The 12951-nt window shown below is 56.8% G+C and overlaps 1 protein-coding gene across 2 annotated transcripts in view; it reads right to left on the bottom strand.

The window, feature by feature from the left end:
• Positions 1-359: 359 nt before the first annotated feature.
• The window catches only part of CDH22 (cadherin 22), a 73780-nt gene continuing 61188 nt past the window's right edge, over positions 360-12951 (bottom strand). The window contains exons 9-12 of one of the 2 annotated variants that reach the window (XM_065849628.2): positions 12638-12759; positions 12280-12391; positions 4660-4911; positions 360-1151 (exon numbers count right to left, since the gene is read on the bottom strand). In XM_065849628.2, the coding sequence (XP_065705700.1) occupies positions 859-1151; positions 4660-4911; positions 12280-12391; positions 12638-12759 (779 nt within the window). In that variant the 3' untranslated portion in view covers positions 360-858. Of the gene's footprint in view, positions 3304-4659; positions 4912-12279; positions 12392-12637; positions 12760-12951 lie in introns of both variants that reach the window. The other variant, XM_065849627.2, reaches the window with a different exon arrangement.

Raw genomic sequence — 12951 nt, 5'->3', positions numbered from 1 at the left:
ACTGCCGTAACACACCATTACCAACACGCGAACGAGTCACGGTAACAAAACCCGCTGACAGTGCCCAGCTGCACTGGAGCTGGGATGATGTTCATGAGCTGGATCTATGCTGGTGAGCATTCAGCTGCAAGGCTGCTTGGGACCTCAAAAGAACAACACTAAAGATTCAGTTTTTAAAGAACATTAAGGAACTCTGTTGGCTGAGATGGGAAGATCACGAGGATGCATCCTCAGACTTTCTTTAGTTGCTTGGTGTGCAGTTTGGCTGCCCGGTCCCTCTGGGCAGGCACCAGTGGGACCACATGGACAGAGCAGCACGAGGAGATGAAACAAGACAGAAGAAGCAATAAGACTCAGGCTAGACGACAAGGAAATAATTTATTTCCAGGTCCTAGAAAGACCTTGAAAAAATAACAAGGGTGAGGAAATCAACCTCCTAATTTCATTTGGGTAGAGAAAGAAAAGCAAAGTGACTCCATCAGACATGGTGGCAGCCGCCAGCTCCTCCTGCCCGTGCAGGCAGCCGCCTCGGCACCGCACTCCTCCCGTATCTACATGTGGGGCAGAAATCAAAACGCAAGCGTGCGTGCATGCGTGCTGGGGAGGACTGGCTGGTCAGGGATGGGGAATAACCCAGTGGGAGGGTTGCTAAACACGGACCCTGTCTGACCCCATCTCCTATGGACAGAGCCTGGCTATTGCACAACACTTTTGCTAGAGGAAGGGCCAGCTCCAGAGGGGCTCGGGTGCAGCTCTTCAGTCCAGAGGGAAAACACGAACACATTCCTGAGGAAAGAGAGGGATTTCTCCATTCTCCTGCTCTGGGGCATGGGGCAGCACCTGCCTAAGGTGGCATGGTCAGAGCCAGCACTCAATGGCTGACGGGAAGCTGCTCGTCGGCTCCGCTCCCCCAGCATCATCACAGTGAACCAGCGGCACGCCGGTGCGGGTGCTGGCAGCGGGTGCCTGCCACCTCCCGGGGGACCGGGGAGACCCTGAGAAGCGAGCAGCACCCAGTCCAGCGCGAGAGCCAAGCAGCGGCTCCCACGCAGGAGGACGCAGTGGCAGCGGTCGGGACCCACGGCAAAGCCGCGTCCTGCCCCTCTCCGCTGACAGGCCTCGCGCTGCAGCCGAAGGACCAACACCAGCAGCTGGGAAGCAAAACACAGCAAAAAAAGAACAGGCGTGTACATTTACAGTTAAAACGTTCTCCAAGGAGAGAAAACACTGTCTATGGCTCAACTGAAAGGACAAACCCACTGACAAACCCAGGATGTGTCAGGCCTTGGGAGACCTTACCAGTTACCTATCAATGATATAACTGATTTTCTTTCCAATGTGAACAGATCAGGAGCTGCCCTTGCAGCATGGCCCGAGAGGCTGCTCAGTGTCCACAGGCTGGAAAGGCGCAGGACACGGGGTGCTCTCCGGCGGCACCAGCTGCAGCCTGAGGAGCAACGGCACATCCTGCCGGCCTCCCACAGGTTTCATGCAAAGGTGGCCCCGCTGTGAGAGCTTGTGCAGGTTCCTTGCAGGGCACTGCGCCAGGGTGGGGACACCCGGGTACCCCAGGGTGTCACAGACCCACTGCCCAGCCTGCAGCAACTGGCTTGGCCACACAGCAGCACCAGCAGGATTTGGCCTTATGCACACCCTGGGGATGGCTTTTCCATTGCCAACAGTGATGTTTTGCTGTCAGTGGGTGTAAGCAGGAATTCTGCCTCCAGAGCAGGGGGCTGGAGTCCTCTCGCACCCTGCAGCACGGTCCTTTAGCTGGGACGCAGCTGTCCCCACCCGCAGGCCAGGCCGTGCTGATGTTCCTCTGCCCTGCGCAGCCCACAGCGTCTGGTAGGAATCCAGCGCTCGGTCAGGAGCCCAGCAGAGCCAGCCCGGCCCGGGTGCTGCTCAGTGCCCTGACAGCTCCCCAGCACCAGGGCTGCCCCACGGCTCCAGCCACAGCCCCATGCGGCAGGCGGGATGTCCCTGTCCACTGGAGCACACGGGGACCTCGCAGACAACATCTCCTGTGCAGGGAGGGAGAGAGCCCCTGCAAACCACAAGCATCTTTGATAACCACACGAAAGGACTAAGAACCAAGGCGAAGCAATTGCAGCTTAGAGGCCAAGAGTGTTTAGAGTGATCTCTAGTGCAGCAGTGGCTCCATGGAGGACACGACCGCAGAGCCCATGTCCCCAGCCCAGCGTGATCCCTGGATGCCGCGCCAGCAGCCGGGCGCTGCCGAGGAGCCCACAGAGAGATGGACTCCAAAGCGAGCTACTTAAGTGGGAAAAAAACTGAACAGAAGTTAAAAGCTCGTTTCCCTCTGCAAGAAAAGCTCTTAAAGAAATCAAAGCACTTTGAATGCTCTGACTCAAGTGACAAAAACAATTTAGACAACAAAAGGCTCCGGTTTGCTCTTCCTCTCTTGTACTGGGCTCACTGCACAGATCTATTTAAATGATAATACGCGGGGGAGAAACCCCCTCCAAACTCTCTTGAATTAGATTTTATCTTTCTTAAATTAATGTGTAGTGCTTTAATGGAGACTGGTATTAAAGAGATGATGACGGCCGGCCGTAGAGTCTCCTTTGGGCACCCCAGCCCCACGGAACAGGAGGCAGCACCAAGGTGCATGTGGCCCGGTGCTCCCCAGCCCCTTGGCGCAGCCCCTCTCTGGCAGCACACCACGTCCCCACGTGTCACCTCGTGTCATGGAGCTCTGGTCCAGGAGGTGCCAGGAACCTGATGGGGGTTGGTGGGACAGCTAGGACTCCTCGCCGTCCTCCTCACCCCTGCGCCCGGCGTAGAGCGCTGCCAGCTGGCGGAACCGTGGCCCCCAGCCCCCCAGGTAGGAGAAGTCCTGCTCCGAGCCGGTGGACCAGGTGTTGATGGAACTCAGGGAGGGCACAGGGGAGTCCAAGCCCTCAAAGGCATAGGTCTGGAACGAGTCATAGGGCGGCACCGAGAGGTCCTCGTCTGCCTGCTCCACCTTCCTGCAGATATAGTCTCTGAAGACGGAGAAGTCCATGTCTGGGCTCTGCACCCACTGCGGGAGGGCATGGAGCTCGGAGGCTGGGTTCCCACACAGGGGCCCCTCTCCCGGCCCCCCACCTCCGTCACCACCTTTGATCTCACTGAAGTCATAGAGGCTGCGCAGGGCTGACATGTCATAGGCCTCTGTGTCCTGCTCGCCACCCCCTTCATCATTGTATTTGATGACATTGTCCCTCATGTCCTCATCATCCTCCGATGTCAGGTGGCTTTTGTGGTGCCGCTTCAGCGTGAGGATCAGAAGGACCAGCACTGGGAAAGGAAGAGACGGTCAGATGGGCGCAGGGGCTGTGCAAGCGGTGCTGCTGCAGGCAAGGATGGCCCGTGTTGGGCACAGGGTGCAGGGCACAGCACCCTCCAGCACAGCCAGCCCTGTGGTGAGACCGCCGGCGTGTCAGCCGGCTCCTGGCTGCCAGGCCCGTCAAGCAGCAGCTGTGCCACGTCACTGGCTTGGAGAGAGGTTTGCCCAGGCTCCGGTGCAGACCCAGAGCTGCCTTTCCCATGCAGCACGACCGCAGAGACAAGAGGGACAGATGGATGAATGCATGGCTGGACAGACAAACGGATGGACTCTGCAGAAGATGAGTAGGAAAAGGGGGTGCATGAACCACAGCAGCAGCCAAATGTTGGGAGGGTGAACGTGGAGCAGATGGCACAGAGCCTGAGCAATGAGCCGCAGCTGTGTCCTGGATCATCATCCATTCATCCCATCACCTTTAAAGCACCGATGTGCACTTTATTCGTTTGGGCAATTAGGCAGAAATTTGTTTGCGCACGTTGGAAAATGAAACCAGTGTAAAGTGCACCCTGCGGGAAAGGGTTTCCTAAATGGAGACACAGTGTGAGATGAGGAGCAGAAATGTGCCAAGGAGAGGAGACTTCACTGCCACAGATGTCCAGGCAGCCCTCAGGAGCCAGCTGTAAGCCAGCATGGACACTGGGGAGCTTTCAAGCAGCAGCATCCATCAACTGCCCTATACAAAACCTGACAGCAGCACAACACCCCTCTCAGAGCCCCATCCCCTCTGCGCACAAGCCCAGGCTTCCCCTGCACCTTCGCGCTGTGCCAGGACAGCCCAGCACAAGCTTGTGCAGGGTGTCTGTGGCAGCCAGCACCATTCCCAGGGTGTGGGCGCCAACCGGGCAATGCTCTGGTTTGCATGAGCCCCAGCTCTGCGTCCTGCCTCTGCACCCATGCACACTGCAACGCGGACCTGGCCAGCACTCCGAGGAAAGAGCACAACCCTGTGTCCCATTGCTGCCGCTCCTGGTCACCACGCTGGGACATGTGCACCCCACCTACTGTGGGCACAGCATGGCAGCAGCGAGCAGCTCTCAGCTCCTGCCTGCCGAGCAGGGAGCGAGCCAGCAGCTCTCCTGCCTGTGTCAGCCAGCCCCGCGCACCGGAGCTGCGGCAAACATCAGAGCTTCCTCAACAGTCCCTATTCCAGGGTTGGGCTACCCAGCCCCACACCACAGCTACTGGCCAGGACTCGAGCGGCAGAGGAGCCTGTGCTGTGCCCACAGCGACCGCCCGCGCCCGTTTGTGTGGTGCTGGATGGAGACGGGACAGGATGGGAAGAGGCCAGGGGACAGGTGAGGACTCACCGACCAGGATGAGGATGCACACCAGCAGCGCAATGAGGGCGCCGGGGCTCAGCGTGGCTGACACGACGTAGGCTGTGCTGTTGCAGGACTGGATGGCCCCGTCGCTGTCACAGCTGCAGATGCGGATGGTCAGAGTCCCTGTGCTGCTGAGGGCCGGGGGGCCACTGTCCACCACCAAAATGGGGAGCAGGTACACATCCTGCTCCTGGCGATTGAAGCCCATTCTTTGTGTGTGCACCGCAGCCGTGTTGTCTGCAGGGAACAAGGAAACCCACCGGAGAGTCACTCCTGTAGCACAGCCAGCAGGACCTGCCCAAGGAGGGGACAGGCCGTCCCTCCTCTCCATCACGGGGGAGCAGGGACTCAGTTTGTGCCGCCCCTCTCCCGCAGCCCCTCAGCTCCACTCCAGCACCTGCCCCTTCACCGGGCAGCTTGCGACAGTCTGGTGTGATCCCCTGCCAGCACGGCTGGGGCACGGCAAACCTGACACAGCCGTAACGGCACAGGGCGTCTGAGCCGTGCTGATAAACAGCGCAGGTGGAGCGGGAGAAAGAAAAAACCTTCTGGAAGACCCTCTGGGAGTGGCACAGAGCAGGAATCAGAATAAAAATGAGTTGCTGACACAGAGAGCTGAGCAGACAGGGGCTGAAGGTGGCACTGAGCCTACAAGAGCAGTTACTGCATTCAAGTCCGAGAGCCGTGGGTGCAGAGTCCTGCCTCAGCCAGAGGATTCTTTGTCACTTCTGCAGGAGCGGGCAGAGCTCTCCCAGCCCTCCTCCTCCCCAGCTACTCCAACCCGGCTGTGCCAGGGGCTCAGCCGGCACAGCACAGCCCATTAGCACAGACAGTCCATGGGACCCTCCAGGGCACCGGCGCCAGAGATGAGCCGGAGCGGCAGCTGCGCCCAGTCGACCCGGGGCAAGGAAGGCAGGGACAGAGACACAATCGCTCGGTCCCTGCTCCTGCGTGCGCCTCGCTGCCAGCCAGTGGCAGAGCAGGAAGGGGTTGAATAGCAGCTGAACAATTGCGGCCAGATGTCAGAAGTCACTGCCGACTGTCTGCAGTCTTTATCTAATAAAACCTAGATTGGACCACTCACAGCAAGGTGCTTCTGTCTGCAGACTCTCTTCTCATTGCACCTGATTTATGCTGGACTGGCCCCTTTCTGTATCAATCAGTTCTTCGATCGGAAAAAACATCTATTCTAATTCTGGCTCTTGGGCTGCCTGCCACCATGGAAATCGTCGCATGGATCGGGTGCTGCACGGAGCACACAGGGCCCGACGGGGACGGGAGGCAGCCAGGAGCAGCCAGTGGCCCAGCGGGCAGTGCGGCAGAGCCGGGGGCTGCACCACAGCCAGGCAGAGCGAAGGACAGAGCCCATTGCCCTGGCTCTCAGAGCTGGGGCAATGCAGTTTGGGCAGAGTCTGCCGGGATCCCAGAGCTGAGCTCTCAGCCGGCTCTGCCAACACCATCGGCAGAGGCACAGATGAGCTGCCCTGGGATGGCAGCGGCCAACCCAGCAGGGGCCGAGCCAGGGCAAGGCTGGTCCCTGGCTCAGGGCAGGCTAAGATGAGCTGGGAACGCGTGCCCCTGCGCTGAGACACAGAGGCAAACCCCAACAGTGTGTGCCAGAGCCAAGCACAGCTGGGGCAGCACAAGCCAGGACAACGGAGCTGCCTATGCCCTGTGGAGAGGCAGCAGGGACGGGCTCGTGCCCACAAGAGCTCAGCTGTCACAGGGCTAATTACCAGATTGCTGCTCCTGTTGTCAGGGTTTTGGACTTGGCCCACCAGAGTTTTCTGTGTTGCCGGAACACGGCTGTGCTGCTGGGGAGAGCAGAGCCTTAGGCATGCTGGCTGGGGGGAACCGGGATTCCACCAAAAGGAGACAGCGAGAAAGCAATCTCTTCCAGTTCACATGAGAGCACAGCTCTATCTGGACAAGCTCAACGCAGGAAAGAGACGGACACCGGAGAGGAGACCACACCAGCCAACTTGTGGAGGCTGCAGTGAATGCCACAAGGGTGATATTCAAAACCAGATCTTATTCATGCACACAGAACTGTGCTGCAGGTCACTAGAAGAGACCCTTCCTTTGGATGTAGCATTTTTTATCCATTAAGGGAATTTTCCAGGTAACCTCACTCGGCCCTGCTCGCGGCAGCAGACTTCAGGCAGGCAACATCCTCAGGAGCACAGAGCAGAAGAGAGCAATAAGGCAAATGCTTGTATGAGTCAATCTGGGGACAGTTTCCCTCAGAAAGGAGATACTGCATGCAATGTCAGCACTCGCCTGCAAGGCTGCAGCACCCAGCACCGGCTCGTGTTTTGACTCAGGCGGGGGCTGCAGCGTCGCCAGCCTGTGTGGGGGATGCCTGCAGTGGAGAGCACGATCCTTGTGCACCACGCGCGCTGGTCCTGCAGGACACCTGCCACCGCTGCGGGGGCTCCTGGAGCAGCGTGTGGCATCAGCAGAGGCAGCTGGGCAGAGCAGGGGAGCAGCTGCCCCGGGGAGGCTGAAGCACGTGCGGCAGCTGCCAGCAGCCCAGTCTGCTGAGAAGCTGCCTATTGCCTACCAAGGATGAGCCAGGAAAAAAGTTATTGTTATGCTAATCATTTGCACAAAGGTAACAAGATCTTATTCGGTGCTGTCCCTCAGTGTGCTGCAGCACAGCAGGGAGATATAATATTCATATGCATTAATGGGACCATCTCAGCAAGAGGCCAGGACTAGCTAGCCCAGCTAAACACAAGCCTTGGGCATCTGAATCCAGCAGGGATGAAGCCACAGGACAAACTGGACAGAAAGGCTCACTGTGAATGAGCAAGGCTCTGGCCCTCAGTGCAGGAATGTCACTGGCACCATCACGCCGGTCACGGGACCAGCTGGGGCTCATAGCCTGGTCCTGGCTGTGGGATCCCCCTGCACACAGCCCAGCACCTCCATGTGCTGCTCAGCCCCTCTCCAGCCCAGGCCAGTGAAACACTGTGCTCTGTAGCTGGCCCAGCAAACAGCCCCTTGTGTTGGGTAAATGCAGCCATAGCACCAGCTCCTCACCTCTCAAAATGCAGCAGAAGGATGCGACACCCCTTCTGTTTACAGCCAGCTCCAGCTCCTGCGAGGGACCTGCCTCAAGGCACACTGTATTTTTAGAAACAGTCTCTAGAAATCAAGGGGAAATACATGTGCAAGTTGCAGAGAATCAGCCCCTGACCTCAGCTCGGCTGAGACTGCTCAGCGCGTTGCACTGCTGAGCCCCCTTCACCTCCGAGTACGGGAAGGAGAAATATTTCCATTGCTGAACCCACAAAGTTAAAATAAAGCAGCCAGTACATCAATATATCAGCAGCATAACAGACAGCTCTGCCCTGAGAAACCTCAGCTCAGGAAGCTGCCGAGGTCTTGCTGTGTAACCCGAAACTCTGCTAGTGAGAGAGACAAGAGTCACAACTCCAAAACACTATTTCAAGCATCATGACACTGTATTTTCTCTCTTGAACAGGGTGACATAAGCACTTCCTACAGGAGGGTGCAGGGACCCGTCAATAGTGCTGTAAGAGGAAAGTTTAGGAACACAATAAACTCTGGTGGTAGCATACTGCCAGTAGGAATAATAAAATAATTAAGTCTCTCAGACTCCCTCTTCAAAGAGGCTCTTGGCAGCTTTAAATACAGAACTAATAAATCGTTCTCGTAACTCAATCTCGAGCAGTGCTAGGAGAGCAGAAGGGGAGCAGGCTACCTCTGGTCTGGATTTTGATATCATTTCGATATCCCTGCACAGCTCTGCCCCACAGTTCTCCAGCAGCGGTTCTGCAGCCCCGATGCCCGGGGAGTTGCACGTGCCCAAAAGGAGCAGAACCCCCTGCAGCCCCAGGCAGGTGCAGCTGGTAGGAGAAGAATCCAACTTTTCCCTTTTGCCTCTTCCTTCTGCCCAGCTCTCTGGATGCCAGGCCGCGGCACCACTGCTGCTTGTTTGCCTTTTGCTCAGCCCCCGTGGAGATGTGATGCTCCTCTCACCCCCTGTCAGATCAGCATTTGTGCTGCTCATGCTGAGAACAGCATCCCTGCAGTGCTGGAGGAGGCTTCCTCTATCCTGAGGCAATTCTCGAATCCTAACATTTTGTTTTTGATTGTTACAATTTTCAGATCTTCTATCACCCATTACATGCTCTTAATGAGACCTGCAGAGAGTTCAGACATCTGCTTGCCTTGCCCTTGAGCTCTGGAGTCAGGAGCTCCATGTGTTGCTCCATATTATCTAGCTCCCCTTCCAGGTTGCTGGGCTTGCATGCTTTCTACCATCCCTTCCAAGACAATTAACTTTTCTTGGAGAACATGATTTCAGGCTTTAATTGCCTTTGATCCTTCTTTAATCAATTTTCTCAGGCCAGAAAGACCAAGCAAAAGGCAAGTTCGGAGGCAGAGGATGGTGAATGCCTTTGGAATGTCATCAACTGGACCTGGGTGAGGTCAGCTTTTCCAATTCTATCTGTTCCCTTAGGCTCTTCATTTGCTTGGCATCTTCCTTCTGGATTAGGGCCGCTGTTACCATACATGACATCTATTCCTCGCCTGATGAACTGGGAAGTGCTTGAGCACTCCCTTTGATGAAGCAAAAAAAGAGTGGGAAATGGCACCATTTTAAAAAGCCTGACTCCAAACCAGCTCTAACTCAGCTCACACGTCTCCTGCAGGGTCACCTTTTGCTCTTGTATCAGTGACCTGCAGCGTCAGAGCCCGGGCAGCTCCACGTGCCGCTGGGAGCGCAGCTGCAGGTGACACCTGCGGCACTTTGCAGGGGCTGTCCCAGCCCCTCAGTTCTGGCTGCCCTGGGGCCTGACCCAGATTTGGGCAAGCAGCGGCGTGGCCGTACCACGGCAGTACCGTGACCGCACCACGGCAGCACCGGCTGCGGACCTGCCCAGTGCCCACTGCTATATGCCTGCATACTGTCAGGTGCTCTGCAAGCTCCTCACCTGATGGATTGGCTGCCCATCGTTATTCACCCTGGGCTTTCCCTAAAGCCCTCGCAGGTTTCCCCTGCACTACTCTTGAGGAGTGTCCAGCATCCCCCTGTCCTTCTGCGCCGCCTCGCCTGGCTCTGCCCCACCTGGGCAACAGGGCTCCACGCTTCAGCGTTTCACTGACTCCTTCTGCTTCCCCCACCCCCGCGGGGTCCGTTTTGCCAGCGCGGTGCCCAACAGACCCCCCTGTGTGGCAGCAGCTCCGACCCTCCAGCAGCGCAGCCGCTGCCCCCTGCCCATTTGTGCCCGGTGGCTCCAGCCCTGCCCAGAGAAATGCAGCAGGAATGTTCCCCAGAGGTGCTGGTTCCAGAGCAGTGCTGGTCCTTGCACTGCTGGGGACAAGTCACCCTCCCGAGGTGGCTTTCTGCTGCCTTGCAGGAACCAAGGGAAGTAGGAGAAAAGCAAAAAAGAGAAGAAGGATTTAAGCAAGAGCTTAGTGAATCCATCTGTGCTGACATCCATCAGTGTCACTCCTTGGCTGCAAAAGCAATATTTATAAATCACGTTTCAAAACTGGCTACAAATTTGTACAAAGAAACAGATGGGCTGGTGGTAGCAGTTTGTCACCACTGATATTTATACGGAGGAGTAGCGACAAGTGCAAGAGGGGTGAAAGCACGAGAGGGAGTCAACATGGGGACAGAGGGGGATGCGGCAAGAGAAGCCGAGAGAGCAGAGGGCAAAGGTAAGAGCAGCCAGGGGCTCAACGGACTGCAGAAAGAAATCAAAGGAAGGGAGACGACACTAAAACACACACACATTAGAAATTAGAGGAGTTTCCCTCTGTGCAGGCAGCCGCCCCCTCTTGCTGTGGAAGACAGCATCGCCTGGCAATGGGGAGGGCCTCAAACACCCTGGGAATAACCCTGCAGCAACAGCGTTTGTTTTCCGAGAGCAGAAGGCGGAGGCGATGCCAGCTTTTACTCATTTCATGCAGTGTTGCACCACACGCAAAGTTTGTGGGATCATTTATCACGAAGGATTACCCTGTGCAACAAGAGTGCCTGGTCCCACCCGGGAGAGCAGGAGACGCTGGAGCACGAGCCCATATCCTGCACCACGGCTGCCCCAACGGGGCCGATCCCCAGCCCCTCGGCCCGGTCCCCGCTCCGCGGCGATGGCTCCGGGGTCGCAGCCCCATGGCAGACATCCCGGCGTGGGGAGGGATGTCCCAGGGCAGGGAATGCGGCCCTGGGTAGGGACAGACACTGGGATGTAACTCAGCACTCAAGCTCATTTTCATCAGGTCCTTCGGAGAATGTGAACGAAATTAATCACTGGGCGTGGGGCAAAATCTGGCAGAGGATTAAAGCTTGCTTACATGATAAGAAGCAAAGGTCTTGTGAACAGCTGCCCCATGAGTGCAGGGGGAGGGACTCGGGTCGGGGACAGCTGCACTTTTGAGGACACAAAGCAATATCAGTCCTTCTATGATTATGTCTGAAGCTTTTTGCTGCAGGCTCCATTTTTACTGTCCCTAATAATGCTGAACCAAACTGAGCAAGCAGGATCTTACATCAACAGAGGGTTCCTCTGGTAAGCTCAGAACAAACTAAATCAGACTTTTGACAGATGAAAACTGCAAAAACAGAGAAAAAAAAAAAAGGTTAAAAAAACCCAAAACCAAACAACAAAACAAAGAAGCACTTAAATGTGGTCTGCTGGCTTAAATCAGGGCTGGCCCCTTTGACAAGTAAGCACACCTCTAGCTGGAGAAGATCCCAATATCTGCAAGGATCCCTTGCTGCAATCAGCACCTAAATTCACCCAAACCACCAGCCAAAACCAGGAAGCAGATCAATAATTACCTTTCTGGATTGTTATCATCCACACAAACACAGCCTGACCTTGCAAAGCTGAACAGCAGACGTGGCTCAAGCAGCAAACTCAGCTCACACCCCGTTGGACACGAACCAAGTCACCCTGAGCTGCTCAGCTCAGAGGTGCGAAGAGTCCAGAGCTTCCAGGGGGACAGATGGGCCCTGCCTGGCCGTGCTTCCCAAGGGACAGGATGAGCCTCAGGAGACACAGAGGAACCGGAGCCACCACCTAACGGGAACGCGGCTCTGCTGGCTGTGGCCCAGGCAGCCCAGGGCTGGCTGCTGCACCCCCTGCTGCCCCAGGACTCCTGAGCTGCTCTGTTTGTCCAGGGCACTGGGGCTGCCCACCTGCACCAGCCCTGGGATGACCCCACACTCCAGGATTTACCTTGGAGAGGGATAAAGCATAATGCTCAAAATGAGAGAGTGTTCATCTGTAAATCCACATCATCTCCTTGCCTGCAGGCAGGTTAGAGATTTCCCAGCAAGAAAGGGACTGAGAGCCCTGCAAACATCAAAGGCTAACCAGGCAGCGCAAGAGGAGCTTTGGACCTGTCTGCAGCAGCAAGAAAGCTGGCAAAGCCTCCCTGAGGAAATCCAAACTGCCAGCTGACCAGTCCCACCACCTGAGGTTGGCCAGGAGCCTTGTGGGGTGCCCAGAGCACTCTGAGCTCCAACGGACCATGAACCCACAGCCCCATCTCCCACCCATGCCAGCTGTGCTGCTCAGTCCAGAGGCTGCAGGACAGGAGGAGCACGGCAGGGCTTACCCTGAACATCCAGCAGAGAAAAATGGTTGTTGGCTTCAGGTGCCAGCGTGAAGTAGAAGCGATGGCCGCTCTGAGGTTCGTCACGGTCCACAACGCTTATTGTCTGGATCAGCTGAGGGGAGAGAGCAGAGGTGAGAATCAGTGTTCCCCCAAGGGCCCCACTCACAGGGTTGATCCCTGCAGAGCATCATCAGCTTCTACTACAGCCAGGGATGAGCCTTTGCCCCCGGAGACCAGCTGCAGACACCAGCAAAGTGGCTTCCAGGGTGACAGCAGCTGCAGGGGATGAGGTTCAGGCAGAAGGGGAAGGACGGGCTGGCTGGCACTGCCGCAGCACGGCCCGGGGGACAGCCGGTACCTGGCCTGGCTTGGTGTCTTCGCACACAGCAGCTTCATAAGGGGTGGCGAGCTCGGGAGGATTGTCATTCACATCCAGGATACGAATACGCAGAGAGGCTCTTGACACCTGTGAGTGATTATCTGAAACAAAAGAAGCAGCAAAGCTGCAGCAGAAGCGCAATGTGCCACTAGCAGGGAGCAAACCCTCCTCATGTCTGTCTGTCTGTCTGTCCGTCCAGACGCCATTGTGGCCACGCAGCTGCTGCCAGAGCAGAGGGTCCTGGCCCCGCTCTTCTCCCACCAGTGGCACAGATCCTCTCCGCAGACTGGCTG

Source organism: Patagioenas fasciata, chromosome 16 (assembly GCF_037038585.1).
Source record: "Patagioenas fasciata isolate bPatFas1 chromosome 16, bPatFas1.hap1, whole genome shotgun sequence".
Lineage (NCBI taxonomy): Eukaryota > Metazoa > Chordata > Aves > Columbiformes > Columbidae > Patagioenas > Patagioenas fasciata.
The sequence above is the reverse complement of the archived record's forward strand: the minus strand, read 5'-3'. Positions and strand labels throughout refer to the sequence as shown.